Source organism: Acinonyx jubatus, chromosome C1 (assembly GCF_027475565.1).
Source record: "Acinonyx jubatus isolate Ajub_Pintada_27869175 chromosome C1, VMU_Ajub_asm_v1.0, whole genome shotgun sequence".
In the NCBI taxonomy this organism is placed as follows: Eukaryota; Metazoa; Chordata; class Mammalia; order Carnivora; family Felidae; genus Acinonyx; species Acinonyx jubatus.
In genome coordinates, this window is record NC_069381.1 from 20,872,319 (window position 1) to 20,889,785 (window position 17,467).

Consider the following 17,467-nt stretch of genomic DNA (forward strand, 5'->3'; position numbering starts at 1 on the left):
GGGACTGGAGGCAGGACACCAAGAACATTTTTATCTTAATAGTTACATTTTGGGGCGCCTGGGTGGCTCAGTCGGTTAGGTGTCCAACTTCGGCTCAGGTCATGATCTCATGGTTCATGAGTTCGAGCCCCGCGTCGGGTTCTGTGCTGACAGCTTGGAGCCTGGAGCCTGCTTCAGATTCTCTCTCCCTCTCTCTCTACCCCTCCCCTGCTTGCGCTGTGTCTCCCTCTCAAAAATAAACAAACATTTAAAAAAGTTTTTTTAATAGTTATGTTTTAAAGGGCGCCTGGGTGGCTCAGTTGGTTGAGCGTCCAACTTTGGCTCAGGTCATGATCTCACGCTCATGAGTTCGAGCCCCGCGTCAAGCTGTGTGCTGACAGCTTGGAGCCTAGAGGCTGCTTCAGTTTCTGTGTTTCCCTCTCTCTCTCTCTCTCTCTCTCTGCCCCTCTCCCACTCGCTCTGTCTCTCTCTCTCAAAAATAAATTAAAAAAAAAACATTTTAAATAAATAAATAAACAAATAAATAAATAAAGTAGTTACGTTTTAAGGGGCGCCTGGGTGGCTCAGTCGGTTAAGTGTCTGACTTTGGTTCAGGTCATGACCTCACGGTTCATGAGTTCGAGCCCCATGTCGGGCTCTATGCTGACAGCTCGGAGCCTGGAGCCTGCTTCAGATTCTGTGTCTCCCTCTCTCTCTGTCCCTCTCCCACTCGTACTCTGTCTCTCTCTCAAAAATAATAAATAAACATTAAAAACAATTTAAGATAAATAAATAAATGGTTATGTTTTATGTTCATCTTCTATGTGTGGCAGGTGGCATTCATTCTCACATAATTTAGTTATAAAACATGCTTTTCAATAGATTTAAGTTTTAAAAAGTGACTCAATTCAGGAGCGCCTGGGTGGCTCAGTTGGTTGAGTGTCTGACTCTTGATTTTGGCTCGGGTCATGATCCCAGGTCCTGGGATCGAGCCTGCTGGGCTCTGCACTGAGGGTGAAGCCCGCTTAGGATTCTCTCTCCTTCTCCGTCTGCCCCTCCCCTGTGCCCGAGCGCACTCTCTCTCTTAAAAAAAAAAATCAAAAAGCGACTCAATGCAGAGAAAACTATTTATGAAGCAAACATACAGACGGATGGTACACGGATATTGAAAAGTTGTGAGGCAGGTACACAAATGACTGAAAAGCAAGAAACACGGTGCTTTAACATCCAAGCATTTATCTCTCTCAGAGAGGAGTTGCAAGTCGCAGACACCCATTCGAATAGGCTTGAGCAAAATAAAAGAATGTGTCCTGACAAGGGACTCTCATGGGACCCAGAAGAAGGAATGCAGATGTTGTTGGGCCTGGAGAAGGGCCTGGCCTGGAGGAGGAGGGCAGCAGGCCGAGAGGCACCGGCCCCTCCTCGCTCTAGGCTTCTGGGCTCCCTCTGGTCTCCGCTTTGCTCTGTGCGTTTCCATCTTCACTCCATGCGGGGTCGGTTTGTCCATTATGTTCCGGCCGTCACCCACCCTCCCCCGCCCCACCTCATACCCACAGACACACGCGTGTAGACACGCACGCACACGCACTGCTCCAGACTTGTATGTCTTTAGCTAAGTGGCCCGAACTAGCACCCCTGAAGCTGACTGCCTATTCCTGGGAGAGAACCTGACTGGCCCCCTGGAGCCAGACGCCCACGTCTCATCCATTCAGCTCCTATCAGAGGATCAAGGGGAACACCTTCTCAGAAAAAGGAGACATCTGGGATGAGCAATCATTCTGACCAAGAGGTATCCACCTCGGGATCCGTGGTTCAGAACAACCCTATGAGGTAGGAAATGTAGCTTACAGTTCCGCGGCAGGAAGTGACAGAGCCAAGACTTGAAACTGGGTCTGTGTGACACAGAGCTCGACTCTGGGGCGCTACCCACCTCGTCACCATCAGCGAAGTTCAGCCCACAGCTACCATCCCAGACCCCAGCAGGTTACTGGCCCAGTGTGAGGCATTTATCACACTCAGCCCGATAGACAGGAAATGAGGATTTCACTTTATGAGAGGACTATGGCTGGAAGGGAGGAAGACGTCTCAGGAGAATCACTGAGCTCTGGAGACCAGGGGAGGCTCTTCCAAGCCTCTGGGTCTGTGGCTGCCATATTCACACCACAGGTGCTCAGGCTGTGAGAAGAGACTCATTTGAAACTATTCACCGAAAATCATGAGCAGGCATCTAGAGACCTTCAAGAGAAGCTGACACCTCTCTTCTGCACCCAGAATACAAAGTGCCTGCTGGCCTTTGGGACTATAGCTGCTCCTCTCACCTTCTAGAAGCTAAATTAGGAGGCGGGCCCCCCCTCAGAAAGCAAGGTGGTGGAGGAGACCCGACAGGCCTCTCCCACTGTGGAGGCCTCACCCGCACACAGGTACTTCTCAGCCTAAGTCCCCTTTCTCGTGGGAGCCTCTGAGCAGCACGGTGCCCTGGATGCCCCAAACTTGGCTTTGAGGGGTCTTTGCCCACCCCCAGTGGGTAGCTGCCCCACGGGAGGTACTTCATCAAGGTTCGCTGTTGAGACAGACAGATGGATGCGGCTCTCGTGTCTCTCACACTCCCACAGAGCCGACCCAAGCCTGAAGTGAGGCCCGTACAGAGGAGGCGAGCTCCCCACCTTAGCCTTTGATCTATGCACGTCTTATCATCGCTGGCACCTTTCAGGATGGGTCGTTGGATGAGTTGGAAAAGGTGCCACTGTGCCGCTTCCCCTAAGAAGCATCCCAAAGACCTTGTGCCTCTGAATGAGACAAGGTGGCAGTCTCCTGGCTCCAAGTTTTCCCCAGAGATACTGCCACACAGCCAGGGGAGTACCCCCTTTCCCCAACCACCCCCCCTTCTCTGCCATTATAGTGGTAAAGGATGTGGTTGCCAAAAAGCTCAGGTCACACCGGCTCGGGGCTGCTGCCCTGGTAGGGTGAACAGGGTGGCTCAGAGTCTGCCCCCAAGGTCTGCCTCTGGCCCTGACTCTCCCCACAGAGCTATCAGACTCAGGTACTCAAGGTGAGGTCATCAGCCAAGGTGATTATGGCACGTGCCCAAAGGTGGCTGGCGGGGCACATTGAAATTCTGGATTTCCCAGCAGTCTGGGCCTGCCATCACCCCCACCTTGGTGAGGTAGCCTCCACACTTAAAGGGTCGCTAGTGCCCAGAGAGGAGGTGCCCAGACCACGGCAGAGACCCTTTTGTCCCCCGGGTCAGTTGATGTCCGTGGAAGATAAGCCTCTGGGCCTGGCCCCAACAATCAGGGACTAATTTTTGAGACAATTGGCAGGGTTCTGGCTGAGCGGCATGACCACTTCGGTGCCGGTCTCCGAGGTAGCCCGGGAGCACTTCCGGGTGCTGCGCATGTTGTAGAACTTCTCAGTGAGGTGCTTGCGAAACTTCTTGGTGAGGAAACAGTAGATGATGGGGTCTAAGACGCAGTTGGTGCTAAGAAGGCAGAGGGTGACCTGATGGGCATCGTTAACAGACTGGTGGAAGTCGCCCCTCCGGATGTCCAGCTCAGCCAGGGTCCAGGGCAGCTGCACGATGTGGTGGGGCACGAAGCAGATGATGAACACGGCCAAGACCGTGCAGACCATCCACAGAGCCCGGCGCTTGACTTCCGCGTTATGCTGCGGCTGCACCGGCTGCGTGAGCAGCCTGCGGATGATGACCAGGTTGCAGAAGAGGATGAGGAGGAAGACGAGGAAGAAGCTGATCACGAGGAAGATGTGAACGACGAGGACAGGCACGCTGCCCTTCTCATAATGCTCAAAGCAGCGCGTGATGTTGCCCGAGCCGGTCTGGTTCGGCACCACGTTGGTGGAATCCAGGACGAAGAAGTAGGAGGCGGCGGCCACGATGGCCACCCAGATAACCAGGGACACGGAGAAGCCACGCTTGCGGGTGGTGGCCTGGGCGGTCTTGATGGGCCGTGTCACCGCCTGGAAACGGTTGTACGTGATGACAGCCAGGAAGGCCACGGAGCAGTAGGTGTTGATGAAGAAGAAGCAGCCGGCCAGGTTGCACAGGAATCTGGGGAGAATCCAGTTGCCCTGGTTGTAGTAGTAGATGATCCACAGGGGCAGAGTGACCAAGAAAAGCAGGTCAGCCATGGTGAGGTTCACCATGAAGATCTTTATCTCGTTGAGTTTCTTAGAAGGGTACAGGCAGGCAAAGACCCACAGCACGTAGCTGTTGGCGATCACCCCCAGCACAAAGATGATGCTGTAAACAATCGGGAAGAGGGTGTATCGAAACTCAGAGTCCACACGAGAAGAATCGCTTGGCTCCATCACTATGTGTGGAAGGGACAGCTGGTCATAGAATCCTGCCCTGGCCTGGAAGATCACACAGGAATTTTGATTAATGAAGGATCAAAAGGGAACTTTCTCATTTAATCAGTTCCAACACTCTTACTTTGCACATTTAAAAAGCTCTAAGATCGGCGGTATCTTCTAATTAATTGTCAGTATTTTTTTTTTTTCTGAAGCAAATAATGGTGTGTTTTTAAAATGGACAGCATCTGAGGGGTGCCTGGGTGGCTCAGTCGGTTGAGCGACCGACTTTGGCTCGGGTCATGATCTAGCGGTTGGTGAGTTCAAGCCCCGCGTCGGGCTCTGTGCCAACAGCTCGGAGCCTGGAGCCTGCTTCAGATTCTGTGTCTCCTTCTCTCTCTGTCCCTCCCCGACTCATGCTCTGTCTCTCTCTGTCTCAGAAACAAATAAACATTAAAAAAATTTTTTAAATAAATAAATAAAATAAAATAAAATAAACAGCATCTGAGATTCAATGAAATCAATGGCAATTAATGGCAAGAATGGCAACAATTCGCGCTCCATTTTAAAGCATACCTTCTTATTCTTCGACTTATTTTGACTTAAAGTTTTGGATCATCTATTTCTGATGATAAACTATATGAAAATGTATATTATAAAATGTTTATTTTTCTAACAGCTTCTGAATATTTTTCTCTTGATGAAATTTGAAACACAAAATTGGGTGGTAAATGTTCTCTGTATTAAAAAATAATCTATGGGGTCGCCTGGCTGGCTCGGTCGATAAAACATGTGACTCTTGATCTCGAGATCAGTGAGTCTGATCCCCATGTTAGGGGTAGAGTTTCCATAAAAAAATCACAATGATGGGGGCACCTAGGTGGCTCAGCAGTTAAGCATCGGGCTCTTGGTTTCAGCTAAGGTCATGATCTCACGGTTTGTGAGTTCTAGCGGAGCCTGCTTAAGATTCATTCTCTCTCTCTCTCTCTCCCCCTCTCTCTGCCCCTCCCACACACACTCTCTCTCTCTCAAAATAAATAACTTTTAAAAATCATAATGATAATAATAATTTATGTGTTCATACAAAATCTGGAAAGTACAGAGAATTCTATTTGGGTGACTCAAAGATGAAATATTAGCCAGTCATTAGAAAGAATGAGTTATATCTAATTGTACTGGCATGGAAAGTTGTCCCTGGATAAAATTAAGTAAAACAAAATTTTAAAAATTGGTGTGACCCCATTATATATATGTATATGACAGCTAGGAAATGATCTAGAAGGATATACCTTTAGGAGTTGACAGTGGTTAAATAACCTTTGGGAAGATGAGATGGGCTTGGTGCAAAGTTTATTTTATGCTTCTTCTGTTTGAACTTTTTAGGAGCATTTATTGCTATAGTAATTTTAAAAAAACGTTTAATGAAAAAGAAAACTGGGGGAGCCTGGGTGACTCAGTTGGTTACGCATCCAAATTTGGCTCAGGTCATGATCTCACGGTTCGTGAGTTCAAGCCCACATTGGTCTTTGTTCTGACAGCTCAGAGCCTGGAGCCTGCCTTGGATTCTGTGTCTCCCTCTCTGTCTGCCCCTCCCCTGCTTGTGCTCTGTCTCTGTCTCTCAAAAATAAATAAACGTTGAAAAAAAGAATTTTTTTTTTTTAAAGAAAACTATAGGAGTGCCTGGCTAGCCCTGTCAGTGGAGCATGCAACTCTTGATCTCAGGGTTGTAAGTTTGAGTCCCATGTTGAATGCAGAGAATGCATAAAAATAAAATCTTAAAAAAAAAAAAAAAAAGATAACTATATAGTGGAGAAACCCAGTAGACAATACTTCAATGAAATGATTAAGATTAACTCATCATTAGTAAGACACATCAACATCAGGTACCCTTGATGTGATAAAAGACATAACATCATTTCTGTGGTTTTCTTGTCAAAACGGCATAATCTCAACCTAGTCATGAGAAAACTACAGACAGACGCCAATTGTGACACATTGTATAAAATGATCAGAAGGGTGAAGGTCATGAGAGATAAGGAAAGATTATGGAGCTGCCATAGGACAGAGGATACTAAGGAGACATATGATAACTAAGGACACTGTGGGATCGTATATTGTATCCAAGAACAGAAAAAGATCATTAGTGGAAAAACTGGTGTGACTCAAATAAGGTCTGTAATTTAGTTAATATCATATCATTGCTCATTTCCTGGTTTTGATCATTGTATCATGGTTTTATAAATTGTTAACATTAGGGAATGTTGAGCAAAGGGCACACATGCATTCTTTGTACTATTTTGCAACTTTTTCGAAGGCCTAAAATTATTTCAAAACAAAAAGTCTTTTTTTTTTTTTTGATGTTTAATTTATCTTAGAGAGAGAGAAAGACAGAGCATGAGCGGGGGAGGGGCAGAAGGAAAGAGAGACACAGAATCTGAAGCAGGCTCCAGGCTCTGAGCTGTCAGCACAGAGCCCGATGCGGGGCTTGAACCCACGAACCGTGAGATCATGACCTGAGCCGAAGTTGGACGCTGAACCGACTGAGCCACCCAGGCGCCCCAAAACACAAAGCCTTTAAAAGTAGAAGGTTTGGGGTGCCTGGGTGGCTCAGTCAGTTAAGCGTCCGACTCTTGATTTTGGCTCAGGTCATGATCTCACAGTTGGTGAGATCGAGCCCCAAGTCGGGCTGAGTGCTAGGTGTGTAGCCTGCTTGGGATTCTCTCTCTCCCCCCTCCCTCTGCCCCTCCTCCACTTGCGTGTGCATGCTCTCTCTCTCTCTCAAACAAAGTAAACAAAAACAAAAAAACCCAAAAAACAAAAGAAGAAAGATTAAACTAAGCATAATCCCACTACCCAAAGTCTGGTCTGTTTCCAACACCCTCTTCGCCACCATCCACTCTCCATCACAACTAGTTGCTACCTCCTCTCTTGCTTCTCCCACTGTGTTGCCACATGAGTCCGGAAATCTCTCTGATATTTGTGTTGCAACTGTGGGTGGAATGGAGACTGCGGGGGTGAGGGGTGGAGGAGGGGGTTAAGCAAGGCCCAAGGCTCATCATCCATCAGGGAACAGTGAGGAGAGCACAAAATTGGGAGTAAGACACTCCCTCGGAGCCAGACACCCTGCTAGGCGTCTGCATGCACTGCCTCGCTTGAGTCTCAAAAAAGTCCTTTGAGATAGGAAGTAAAATTCCCATTTTACAGCGTGGGAAACAGTATAGGGTGTTCATGTGACTTGTTCAAGGTCACACAGCTGTCAAGGGATAGAGCCAGGATCCAGCTCTGTGCTCCTTTGTTCATTCACCCATTCCTCCACCAAATACTGCTGCGCACTAACTGCACGTCGGGCCCGCAGCTAAGCACAGGGGAGGCCGGGTGAATGTGGCTAAACTGCACTCAAAGAACTAAGAGTCTCATGGGGGAGATGGACAAAAGCCACGTAAACAAACATAGTTGCCAGACAAAGAAAATGGGGTGCTATTATGGAATACGGATATACTTAGAAAAGAGGTGATGTTTCCTTTAAGACCAGAATGAGGAAGAGTGTTTCAGGCAGAGGGATCTGCATCGGTCCAGGACTGAGGCAGGAAAGAGCCGAGTAGGTTATAGGAACTGAAAAGAAGGGCACGTGATGGCCCAAACCCTGATCTCTAGCTGCCACACTCCATCCCTATCTCCTGCCATCTTCCCACCAGGCTCCAGTCAAATGGGACTTCCCTGGTGGGTCTTCAAACGTGCTCAGACCTTTCCTACGTCAGCCTGCAAGCATACACCCATGCCGATGCCTTGAACCCTCTTCCCTAACCATGCACCACCTCCGCATGGCCATTCTAGCTCATGTTTCAGACTCTAACTGAATTTCACTTCTTCAGAGGGGTCTTCACGGGGCCGAGTCCAGTCCTGCCTCAGAGCTCCCTGTACTTCTTTGTAAATCCTAGAGCCGTTGTGATCACTTCGTGTTTGTGTGATTCATAACACTCTCCCATCTGACCTTGAGCACCAGGAGAACAAGGAACTTGTCTGTCTATTCAGCACTATTCCCAGCAGCATGAACCAACGAATAAAAGAATGGGCGATAAGGCTAGTTGATTACAACCATCTCTTTGGGAGCTCTGGAGCAGTGGAAACACTTGAAGAAGAAGCTTGAAAGATACTTATAGGCGAGTTTAAAGAAACAACTAGCTCTAAAAGCAGAAACAGACCCACACATAGAGAGAACAAGCCATGATTGTCAGTGGGGTGGGGGTGGAGGGATGGGCAAAATAGGTGAAGGGGAGTGGGGGAATGCAGGCTTCCAGCTACGGAATGAACAAGTCACAGGAATAAAAGGTACAGTATAGGGAATATAGTCAATGGTACTTTAATAGTGTTGTATGGTGACTGATGGTGGCTACCCTTGTGGTGAGCATAGCATAACCTTAGACAGTTGTCAAATCACTGTGTTGGATGCCCAAAACTAGTGGAACATTGTGTATCAACTATACTTCAATTTAAAAAAGAAAAAAAGAGGGGCGCCTGGGTGGCTCAGTCAGTTGAACGTCCAACTTCAGCTCAGGTCATGATTTCATGGTTCGTGAGTTCAAGCCCCGCATCGATCAGGCTCTGTGCTGACAGCTCGGAGCCTGGAGCCTGCTTCAGATTCTGTGTCTCCCTCTCTTTCTCTGCCCCTCCCCTGCTTGTGCTCTGTCTCTCTAAATAGATGATAGATGTTAGATAGATAGATAGATAGATGAAATATCCCCTTGGGGGCACCTGGGTGGCTCAGTTAGGCATCGGACTCTTCAGCTCAGGTCATGATCTTCCGGTTTGTAAGTTCAAGCCCCGCATTGGGCTCTACACTGACAGCTCGAGGCCTGCTTGGGATTCTCTCTCTCCCTCTCTTTCTGCCCCTTCCCCGCTGGTGCGCACACACTTGTGCATGCGTGCTCTCTCTCTCAAAATAAATAAATAAACTTTAAAATAAATAAATAAATAATGGGACACCTGGGTGGCTCCGTTGGTTAAGCGTCCGGCTTCAGCTCAGGTCATGATCTCGCGGTTCGTGAGTTCGAGCCCCACGTCAGGCTCTGTGCTGACAGCTCAGAGCCTGGAGCCTGCTTCCGATTCTGTGTCTCTCTCTTTCTCTGCCCCTCCCCTGCTCACGCTCTCTCTCTCTCTGCCACAGACTGAAGTTGGCGGTTGTCTTCAGGAAAAGCACTTCAGCAATTGAGTCATAAGCTGAACTTTGTTTTGGATCATCATTACCACTTGAAAAAATGACTGACAAACTATGGTTTTTCAAATTTGAGTATCATACTTTCTCAAATATGAACAAAGTGAACCCACCACCTCATGGAAAACAAATGACAGTATGTGTTGCCAATGAGAAAATTCGAATTTTCGAGAAAACTGGTATCTTGGGAAAATTGTATTTGTCAGTATGAGTTTGACAGCTTCTTAATGCTTAAAGAATTTTCTGATGAGATTGGTGGTGATATGAACGAATGCAATTGTAAAAAATCCTTTAATGAAAGATCTGTATTTGGAAGACCTGCATAACTTAGCGAATGGATATTTTCCAAATGAGGAAGACAGGTTTCAAAATTATGCCTAGGTAAAAGAATCAAAGGCTGATGGGTGCCTGTGTGGCTCAGTCGGTTCAGCATCCGACTTGGGTTCAGGTCACAATCTCACGGTTCGTGGGTTCAAGCCCTGTATCAGTCTCTGTGCTGACAGCTCAAATCCTGGAGCCTGCTTCAGATTCTGTCTCTCTCTCTCTCTCTCTCTCTCTCTCTGCCCTTTCCCCACTTGTGCTCTGTCTCTCTCTCTCAAAAATAAATAAAAATTAAAAAAAATTAAGAAAAGAAAAAGAATCAAAGGCTAAAACAAATCAATACACTGCCGTGTAACAGATCACAGAAAGTTCATTGATATGATTCGGGGGCTCCACATTGCAACTAACTTTTAAGAAACTACCATTTGTGGAGCTTTGATGTACTATCCAGATATCATCAATTATCTGAAAAAGACATCAAAATATCCCTCCCTGTACAAACACATATCTGTGCTAGGGCAGATTTTCTTACACATACCATGCTGGACTGAATGCAGAAGCAGACAGGACAATCCAGCTCTCTTCTAGTAAATGCATGCTTAAAGGGATTTGCAAAGAAATTTAAATCAAGGCTACTTTAAATTATTTATGTTTTGAAATTGTTGCTATTTTTTGCTACAAATGTTATTTGTGCTAACATGGAATGAGTTCGTTATTGGCTTTTATACCTAAAAACAAAAACTTTTCCAATGTCTTAGTTTTAATTTTGAATATGGGAAATATTGATGGATACAGCCCATGTAAACAAAAGCTCTCTGGGGCCCTCAATAATTTTTAAAGATAGAAAGAGATCCTGAGACTGGAAGATTTTAAATTTTTTTAAATGTTTTAATTATTTTTGAGAGAGACAGAGAGAGAGAGAGAGAGAATGTGAATGGGGGAGGGGCAGAGAGAGAGGGAGACACAGAATCCGAAGTAGGCTTCAGGCTCTGAGCTGTCGGCACAGAGCCTGACACAGGGCTTGAACTCAGGAACTGCAAGATTGTGACCTGAGCCGAAGTCGGTTGCTTAACCGGCTGAGCCACCCAGGTGCCCTGAGACCAGAAGATTTTTAAATCGCTGCTCCACAAGACAAAGAAAGAAAGAGAAAAACACAAGCTGGTGGTTACTATGGGGAAGGGGGCTGGGGGTTACAGAGTGCACCTATTGTGATGAGCACCAAGTAATGTAGACTTGTTGAGTCTCTGTATTGTACGCCTGAAACTCACATAACACTGGATGTTAACTATACGAGAATTAAAATTTTAGACTTGAATTAAAAACAATCGCTGCTCTACAATCTCAGCCCACACTCCCCTCCCTCCCCCCACCACCTTTCCTTTGAGCCCAAGATGCCCATCCATCTGAGACTGGCCTTGTTTCTTTCCCCTGCTGGACCTTCATGTCTTGGGGCACCCTGTTCCTGGGCCCTCAGAAAGGCGAGGAGGCAGCCCCACGGCTGAGCAATGCGTGTGCTCGCTCTGGGTCTTTGAGGAAGTCATGTCCCTACTCACCCCCACCATCTACCCCACTCATAAGTAAGTCCTTTCCTCTTCTTGGGTTTAGGCTCCAGCTAAGTGGGGTGGGGGCAACTCTCCACTGGAAACTGTCTTTCTGCAGCCAAAGAATCCAATCCAGGATATTGCCTCAGGCCCAGTTCCCTGTGCCACGCCTGCCCAGGCCTGTTGAGAGAGTCTTCCCACCAGGACCAGGACTGGGGTAAGGCTTGCGAGGCACTCACGTTGAGTGCAGATCTTAAGTAGACGCTGAAAACCTCACTGATCAAGATAAATTATGTTTAATGCAATATCTTTATGTTTAATGCAAAATCAGTATTACGGAGTGTTCCTTTTGCCTCCGGTTCTGATATGGCTCTGCCTGGCACAGTTCTGATCTTGTGTCTTCATTGAAAATTTTGGTATTTTGATGGGGCGCCTGGATGGCTCAGTCGGTTGAACGTCGACTTCGGCTCAGGGCATGAGCTCACAGTCCGTGAGTTCGAGTCCTGCGTCAGGCTCTGTGCTGACAGCTCGGAGCCTGGAGCCTGCTTTGGATTCTGTGTCACCCTCTCTCTCTGCTCCTCCCCTGCTCATGCTCTGTCTCTCTCTGTCTCAGAAATAAATAAAAACATTAAAAAATAAAAAAAAAAAAAATTTTGGTATTTTGTTCATCACAAAATTTTTTTCATTCATTGATTTTTTTAAAGATTTTCTCACCATGTGAATGGAACACACACACAGGTTAGCCCAACTCACCCATTCAGTCACTCACTCATGTAGTCACTGGGCAAAACACTCACTGGCTCCAGGCCCTGGTCAGAGTGCTGAGGCCTCAGAGAACAGACCCAGTCTCCACCCTTAAGTGGCTCACAGGTCATGTTGCAAAAGAGAGATTCAGAAGTAAAGTGACGAGTGTTAGAATGGTGGAGGTTCCAGAAGTTGGGGTGATTCCGAAATGGTGCCCGTACCCAGACTTGAGGGTCAGGAGTGACCCCCTCCCTATGCTGAAGGACGAGAAGGAGTTAGCCCGACGAGGAGCCCCAGGCAGAGGGACAGCGTGTGCAGAGGCCCGGAAGATTAGCAGAGGATGGACCTTGTTCTCAGGGAACTTGAGACGCTTGGTTTATTTAGTTAAAGCTTAAAGGGGTGGGGGGGCTGGTGAGGAGAGAGGGGCCTACAAAGTAAGTACCAGTCAACTTAAGAAGGATCTTAAGAGGGGCGCCTGGGTGGCGTAGTCGGTTAAGCGTCCGACTTCAGCCAGGTCACGATCTCGCAGTCCATGAGTTCGAGCCCCACGTCGGGCTCTGGGCTGATGGCTCAGAGCCTGGAGCCTGTTTCCGATTCTGTGTCTCCCTCTCTCTCTGCCCCTCCCCCGTTCATGCTCTGTCTCTCTCTGTCCCAAAAATAAATAAACGTTGAAAAAAAAAAAAAGAAAAAAAAAAGAAGGATCTTAAGGGGCATCGTCAGTTAAGCATCTGACTCTTGATTTAGGCTCAGATCATGATCTGAGGGTCATGAGATAGAACCCCAAGTCTGGCTCTCCACTGGGCATGGAGCCTGCTTGGGATTCTCTCTCTCTCTCTCTCTCTCTCTCTCTCTGAATCTCTCTCTCTCTCTCTCTGCCCCAACCCATCCCACCCCACCCCCTCTAAAAAGAAAAAAGATAAGAAGCTTAGATGAGCAACTAAATGCTGTGGGAAACTTATTTGTATCCTATAAAAAGGGGCTCCTGGGTGGCTCAGTCGGTTATGCGTCCAACTTCGGCTCAGGTCATAATCTCACAGCTCGTGAGTTCGAGCCCTGCATCGGGCTCTGTGCTGACAGTTCAGAGCCTGGAGCCTGCTTCCAGTTCTGTGACTCCCTCTTCCTGCCCCTCTGCCACTCGCTCTCTGTCTCTCTCTCAAAAATAAACATTCAAAAAAAATAAAAAAACAAAGTAACTGTAAAAAATATCTCTTAGACAATTGGAAGAACTCAAGCACAGACTAAGTATCAGATGGAATTCAGAAATTAATGGTAATTTTATTAGGTGTGATAATGATATTATGGTTCTATATTTTTAATCCCTTATTAGGTATACATAGTGAAGTATTTATAGGTAGAATTATATAGGATCTCAATTTTGCATTAAAATATTCCAGGAAAAACATTCCTGCATGCTAATCTCCATTTCGCAGTTACCTTCCCTAGAACCCAATCTGTAACAAGATGTAATCAGGTCTATCTGGCCCGAGAGGCTCCCCAGTCCACATGGCCCCTATAGGAGGCCCAGCAGAGGCCTCTTCCTTCTAGATATAGGGCCAGAATCGGTGTGTGTGTGGAGGGATGGGGGGTGGGTCTTGGGCTGAACTCCTGTCTCTGCCTAAAGCTTTGCCCCCAGTGACTCCAGTACCCATCACCCTGGCTCTTCCTACTTCTGCTGCCTTCTCAGATCCTGTGACTCCTACTGTCTTAGCCTTCATCCCAAACTTAGGACCCAGCTGTCCCTTTGAAGCAATGGAACCCTTTGACATCGCCCAAAATGTAACTGCTGAGTCTTTTCTGGGTCTTGGGGGCTCAGACCTCTGTGCTTTTATTCACGCTTCCCTCACTCTCGGCTGCCTACTAATCACTCTTTAAGACTGCTCTGGGAGCGCCTGGGTGGCTCAGTCTGGCTTCGGCTCAGGTCTTGATCTCATGGCTCGTGAGTTCGAGCCCCGCGTCGGGCTCTGTGCTGACAGCTCAGAGCCTGGCGCCTGTTTCGGATTCTGTGTCTCCCTCTCTCTGACCCTCCCCCGTTCATGCTCTGTCTCTCTCTGTCTCAAAAATAAATAAATGTTAAAAAAAAAAAAAAAAAAAAAAGACTGCTCTGGGAGCGCCTGGGTGGCTCAGTCTGGCTTCGGCTCAGGTCATGATCTCATGGCTCATGAGTTCAAACCCCACATCGGGCTCACTGATGTCAGTGTGGAGCCGGCTTCAGATCCTCTGTCCCCTCCCCTGGTCTCTCTCTCTTTGTCAAAAATAAATAAACATTTTTAAAAAAAAGAAGAAGAAGACTGCCCTGGCCCCGTTTCCTCCAGCTAGTTTCTCCTAAGCCTTCCTGCCTCTTTCATGCCCTGCTTTCTGCCCCTAGACCTGGTTAAGTGCTCGTCCTCTGAGTTCCCATCGCTCACAGCTTCTTATATCATCAAAATCGCCTGTTTGTCCTCCTGCCACCTTAAACAGTAGCTCCTGAAGGGCAGAGAAAATGTTCATTCATTCACCCAACAGTTACTGATATCCTGTTGGGTGCTGGGCACTTTGTTGGGGATACTGCAGGAATAAAACAGGCAAGCCCCCTGCTCTCGAAGAGTTTACTCTCTAGTCTGGTAAGACAGACAAAAACAAGGAGAGAGATAAAAGCACACAATAATTTCAAATTGTGATGAGTTCAATAAAAGAAATAAAAAGTGACATGATGAAGATTGGGTAAGGGGCTGCTTTAAATAGAGTGACCAGGGAAGGCTTCTCAGAGGAGGTGACCTATAAACAAAACCAAAGGAAGATTTGCCAAGAGGCCAATGAAGTGTAAATTTCAAGGCCCCTCCCTAGGTCTTGTATCTAACTGTGTATTTGCAATTTGGTAGCTTTTCTTCAAGAGGGCCTCCCAAACTGTATAACCTTTAGGGTCCTGCAAAAACCCAGATCTTCCCCTGGCTTAAATCTAAAAAATGAGAAGGAACAAGTCAAGAGAAAATCTAGAAGAGTATTCTAGGCAAAGTATATCGTGTGCAAAGGGCCTCCAGCAGGAGTAAGTTCATCGTATTCCAAGATAGGAATAAAGGTGTCATGTTCAAGGAACTGAAAAGTCAGTGTGGACCTAGGGGAGCGAGAAGTGGGAGGATCTGGATGAGATCAGAGGGCAACAGACCCAAATGGTTCCTAAGCCATGGTAAGGAGTTTGCATTATATTTGATGAGCACTGGAGGGCCCCTGGAGTATGTCAAGCAGGTGAGTAACATGATCTGAGTCCCCGACTGCAAGACAGAGAATAGATGATAGGCGACAAAGTGGAAGCAGAGAGACCATTTGGGAGGCAAGAGACGGCAGTGATGTGGACCACAAAGGGTGTTTCTTATTCCTCTCTCCATCTCCAGCGCCAACACAAGCTGGGTCAGAGCTGGGGCTGGTAAACATTTGTTGAGTGAACAAATACCTAGCAACCAACAATTTTGACCTCTTTGCGACAGCTGCGAGAGGACTGACTCCAGAAGATGGCCGAGGCCTGATCTGTCCCCTGACAGAAGAGTACCAGTAGAGGCGCGTGGGTGGCTTAGTCGGTTAACCGTCCGACTCTTGATTTTGGCTTAGGTCACGACCTCGTGGTTTGTGAGATCAAGCCCTGCATTGGGTTCTGTGCTGACAGTGCGGAGCCGGCTTGGGACTCTCTCTCCCTCTCTCTGTCCCTCCCCCACTTGTGCTCTCTCCCCCTCTCTCAAAATAAATAAATAAACTTGAAAAGAAAAGAAAAGAAAAGAAAAGAAAAGAAAAGAAAAGAAAAGAAGGGTCCCAGTAGCTGCCCGCTCCCCAGAGCAGCCTCCACACAGGGCTACAACCTTCCTACCTCAAATTGTGGTCCTTGGACCAGTAGCATCAGCATCACACATGAGTTTGTTACAAATACAGAATCTCACACTCCACCCCAGACCTGCTGTGTCAGAATCTGTATTTTAACAAGATTCCCAGGGGATTCGTGTGTACCCTGAAGTTTGAGACGTGCTGTGCTTCAACACGTTTCCAGCCACATACTCGACTAATCTATCACCTTCCATGGGTCCCCAGTGCCCAAGACTGAATCCAGGCTCCTTTCCCACTTTATCTCCCAACCAGTATTTTTTTACAACTTGCCCTGTATTCTAGCCACACTGAACGCTTTGCTGCTTCTCTAAAAACTCCATTTCTTCTCAGACCTCGGTGCCTTTGCACATGCTGTTGGGCCCCTGTTGAGAGTGTCTTTTGCCTATTGGTTTACCTAGCAGAATCTTGCTTATCTTTTAAGACCCAATCTAAAGAGTGCTTCCTCTAAGACACCCTCCCTGACTGCCCTGGGCAGAATAAGTAGGCTTCTTCTCCAGGTCACCATGGTCCTGGGCAATGTTCCTTAGTACAGCACCTGGCACAATGAGTTGTTACATATTAATTTCTATGGCCATTTCCTCATCAGTCTGGACCTTCTGGAGGGCAAGGACTAGGTCTTTTTCATCTCTTTATTTTCAATGTCAGACACCGGGGACTGAATGAATGAATGGCCACGCCCCTGATGATTATACAGAGGAAACCGGCAGGAAGGAAATGTGTCCAGTCTCTCTGGGGAAGGCATCGTAGGATGGGGAGAACAACCCCTTTCTAGAGTCAGAAAGACCTGGGTTCTATACGTGCTCTGCCATTTGCGTGCTGTGTGACCTTGGGCAAGTGACTTCACCTCTCTGAGCCTCAGTTTCTTCAACTGCAAAATTTTGCAATTTTAACAATGGTTCCAAAACTGAGCATGCAAAGTGGTCACAATGACCAGCAGGCCCCCCTCTCCCCATTGGCTCAGCCGCATGAAGCCAGGGAAGGGGACTACAGTCACCACTGTCCCAGGGGCTCTAACCCACATACTGGCTTTCCTGTCTCCTCTAGACAGGTCCTTAGGCTAATGCCAACAAAGCTTTCAACAGGTCAGGAAGGGAAGGAGCATTTAGAGGGAAAGAAGGCTGCAGGTCAGACCAATCAATTTTACACGCAGGCACAGCTCCCTGATGGCTGAAGTCTGGCAGCAGCCGAGGCCCAGCTCTCAGCTGGGGGTAGGCAAGGGGAGCCATAAATACTCATGGAGACAGAAGAATTCTGCCATCTGAATCTCCCACCCTCTACCTTACAGAGCATTCAGCCCCAACACCCTACCATTCCCCTTCTGTCTGGGAACATCACCAGCCCCCCGGGGAACCTGGAGAAAGGACTCCCATCCTCAGCTGAACAAACAGAGGGGAGGGACCACCCAGATCTGGACATAAGAAAGTATGTGCTAGTTACTTCCCCAGTAACTGGGCTGGGAAGCTGGGTTTACCAGCCAGACTGGCTCCTAACATTTTGGGGTCATTTGGGGTCA

At 47.5% G+C, this 17,467-nt stretch overlaps 1 protein-coding gene across 3 annotated transcripts in view; it reads right to left on the bottom strand.

Moving 5' to 3' along the window:
* Positions 1-1,092: 1,092 nt before the first annotated feature.
* Positions 1,093-17,467, bottom strand: part of PTAFR (platelet activating factor receptor) — a 30,755-nt gene continuing 14,380 nt past the window's right edge. For 2 of the 3 annotated variants that reach the window (XM_027059919.2, XM_053209905.1), the window contains one exon: positions 1,382-4,350. In XM_027059919.2, coding sequence (XP_026915720.1) covers positions 3,277-4,305 — 1,029 coding nt within the window. In that variant the 5' untranslated portion in view covers positions 4,306-4,350 and the 3' untranslated portion in view covers positions 1,382-3,276. Of the gene's footprint in view, positions 4,351-17,467 lie in introns of all 3 variants that reach the window. The other variant, XM_015075056.3, reaches the window with a different exon arrangement.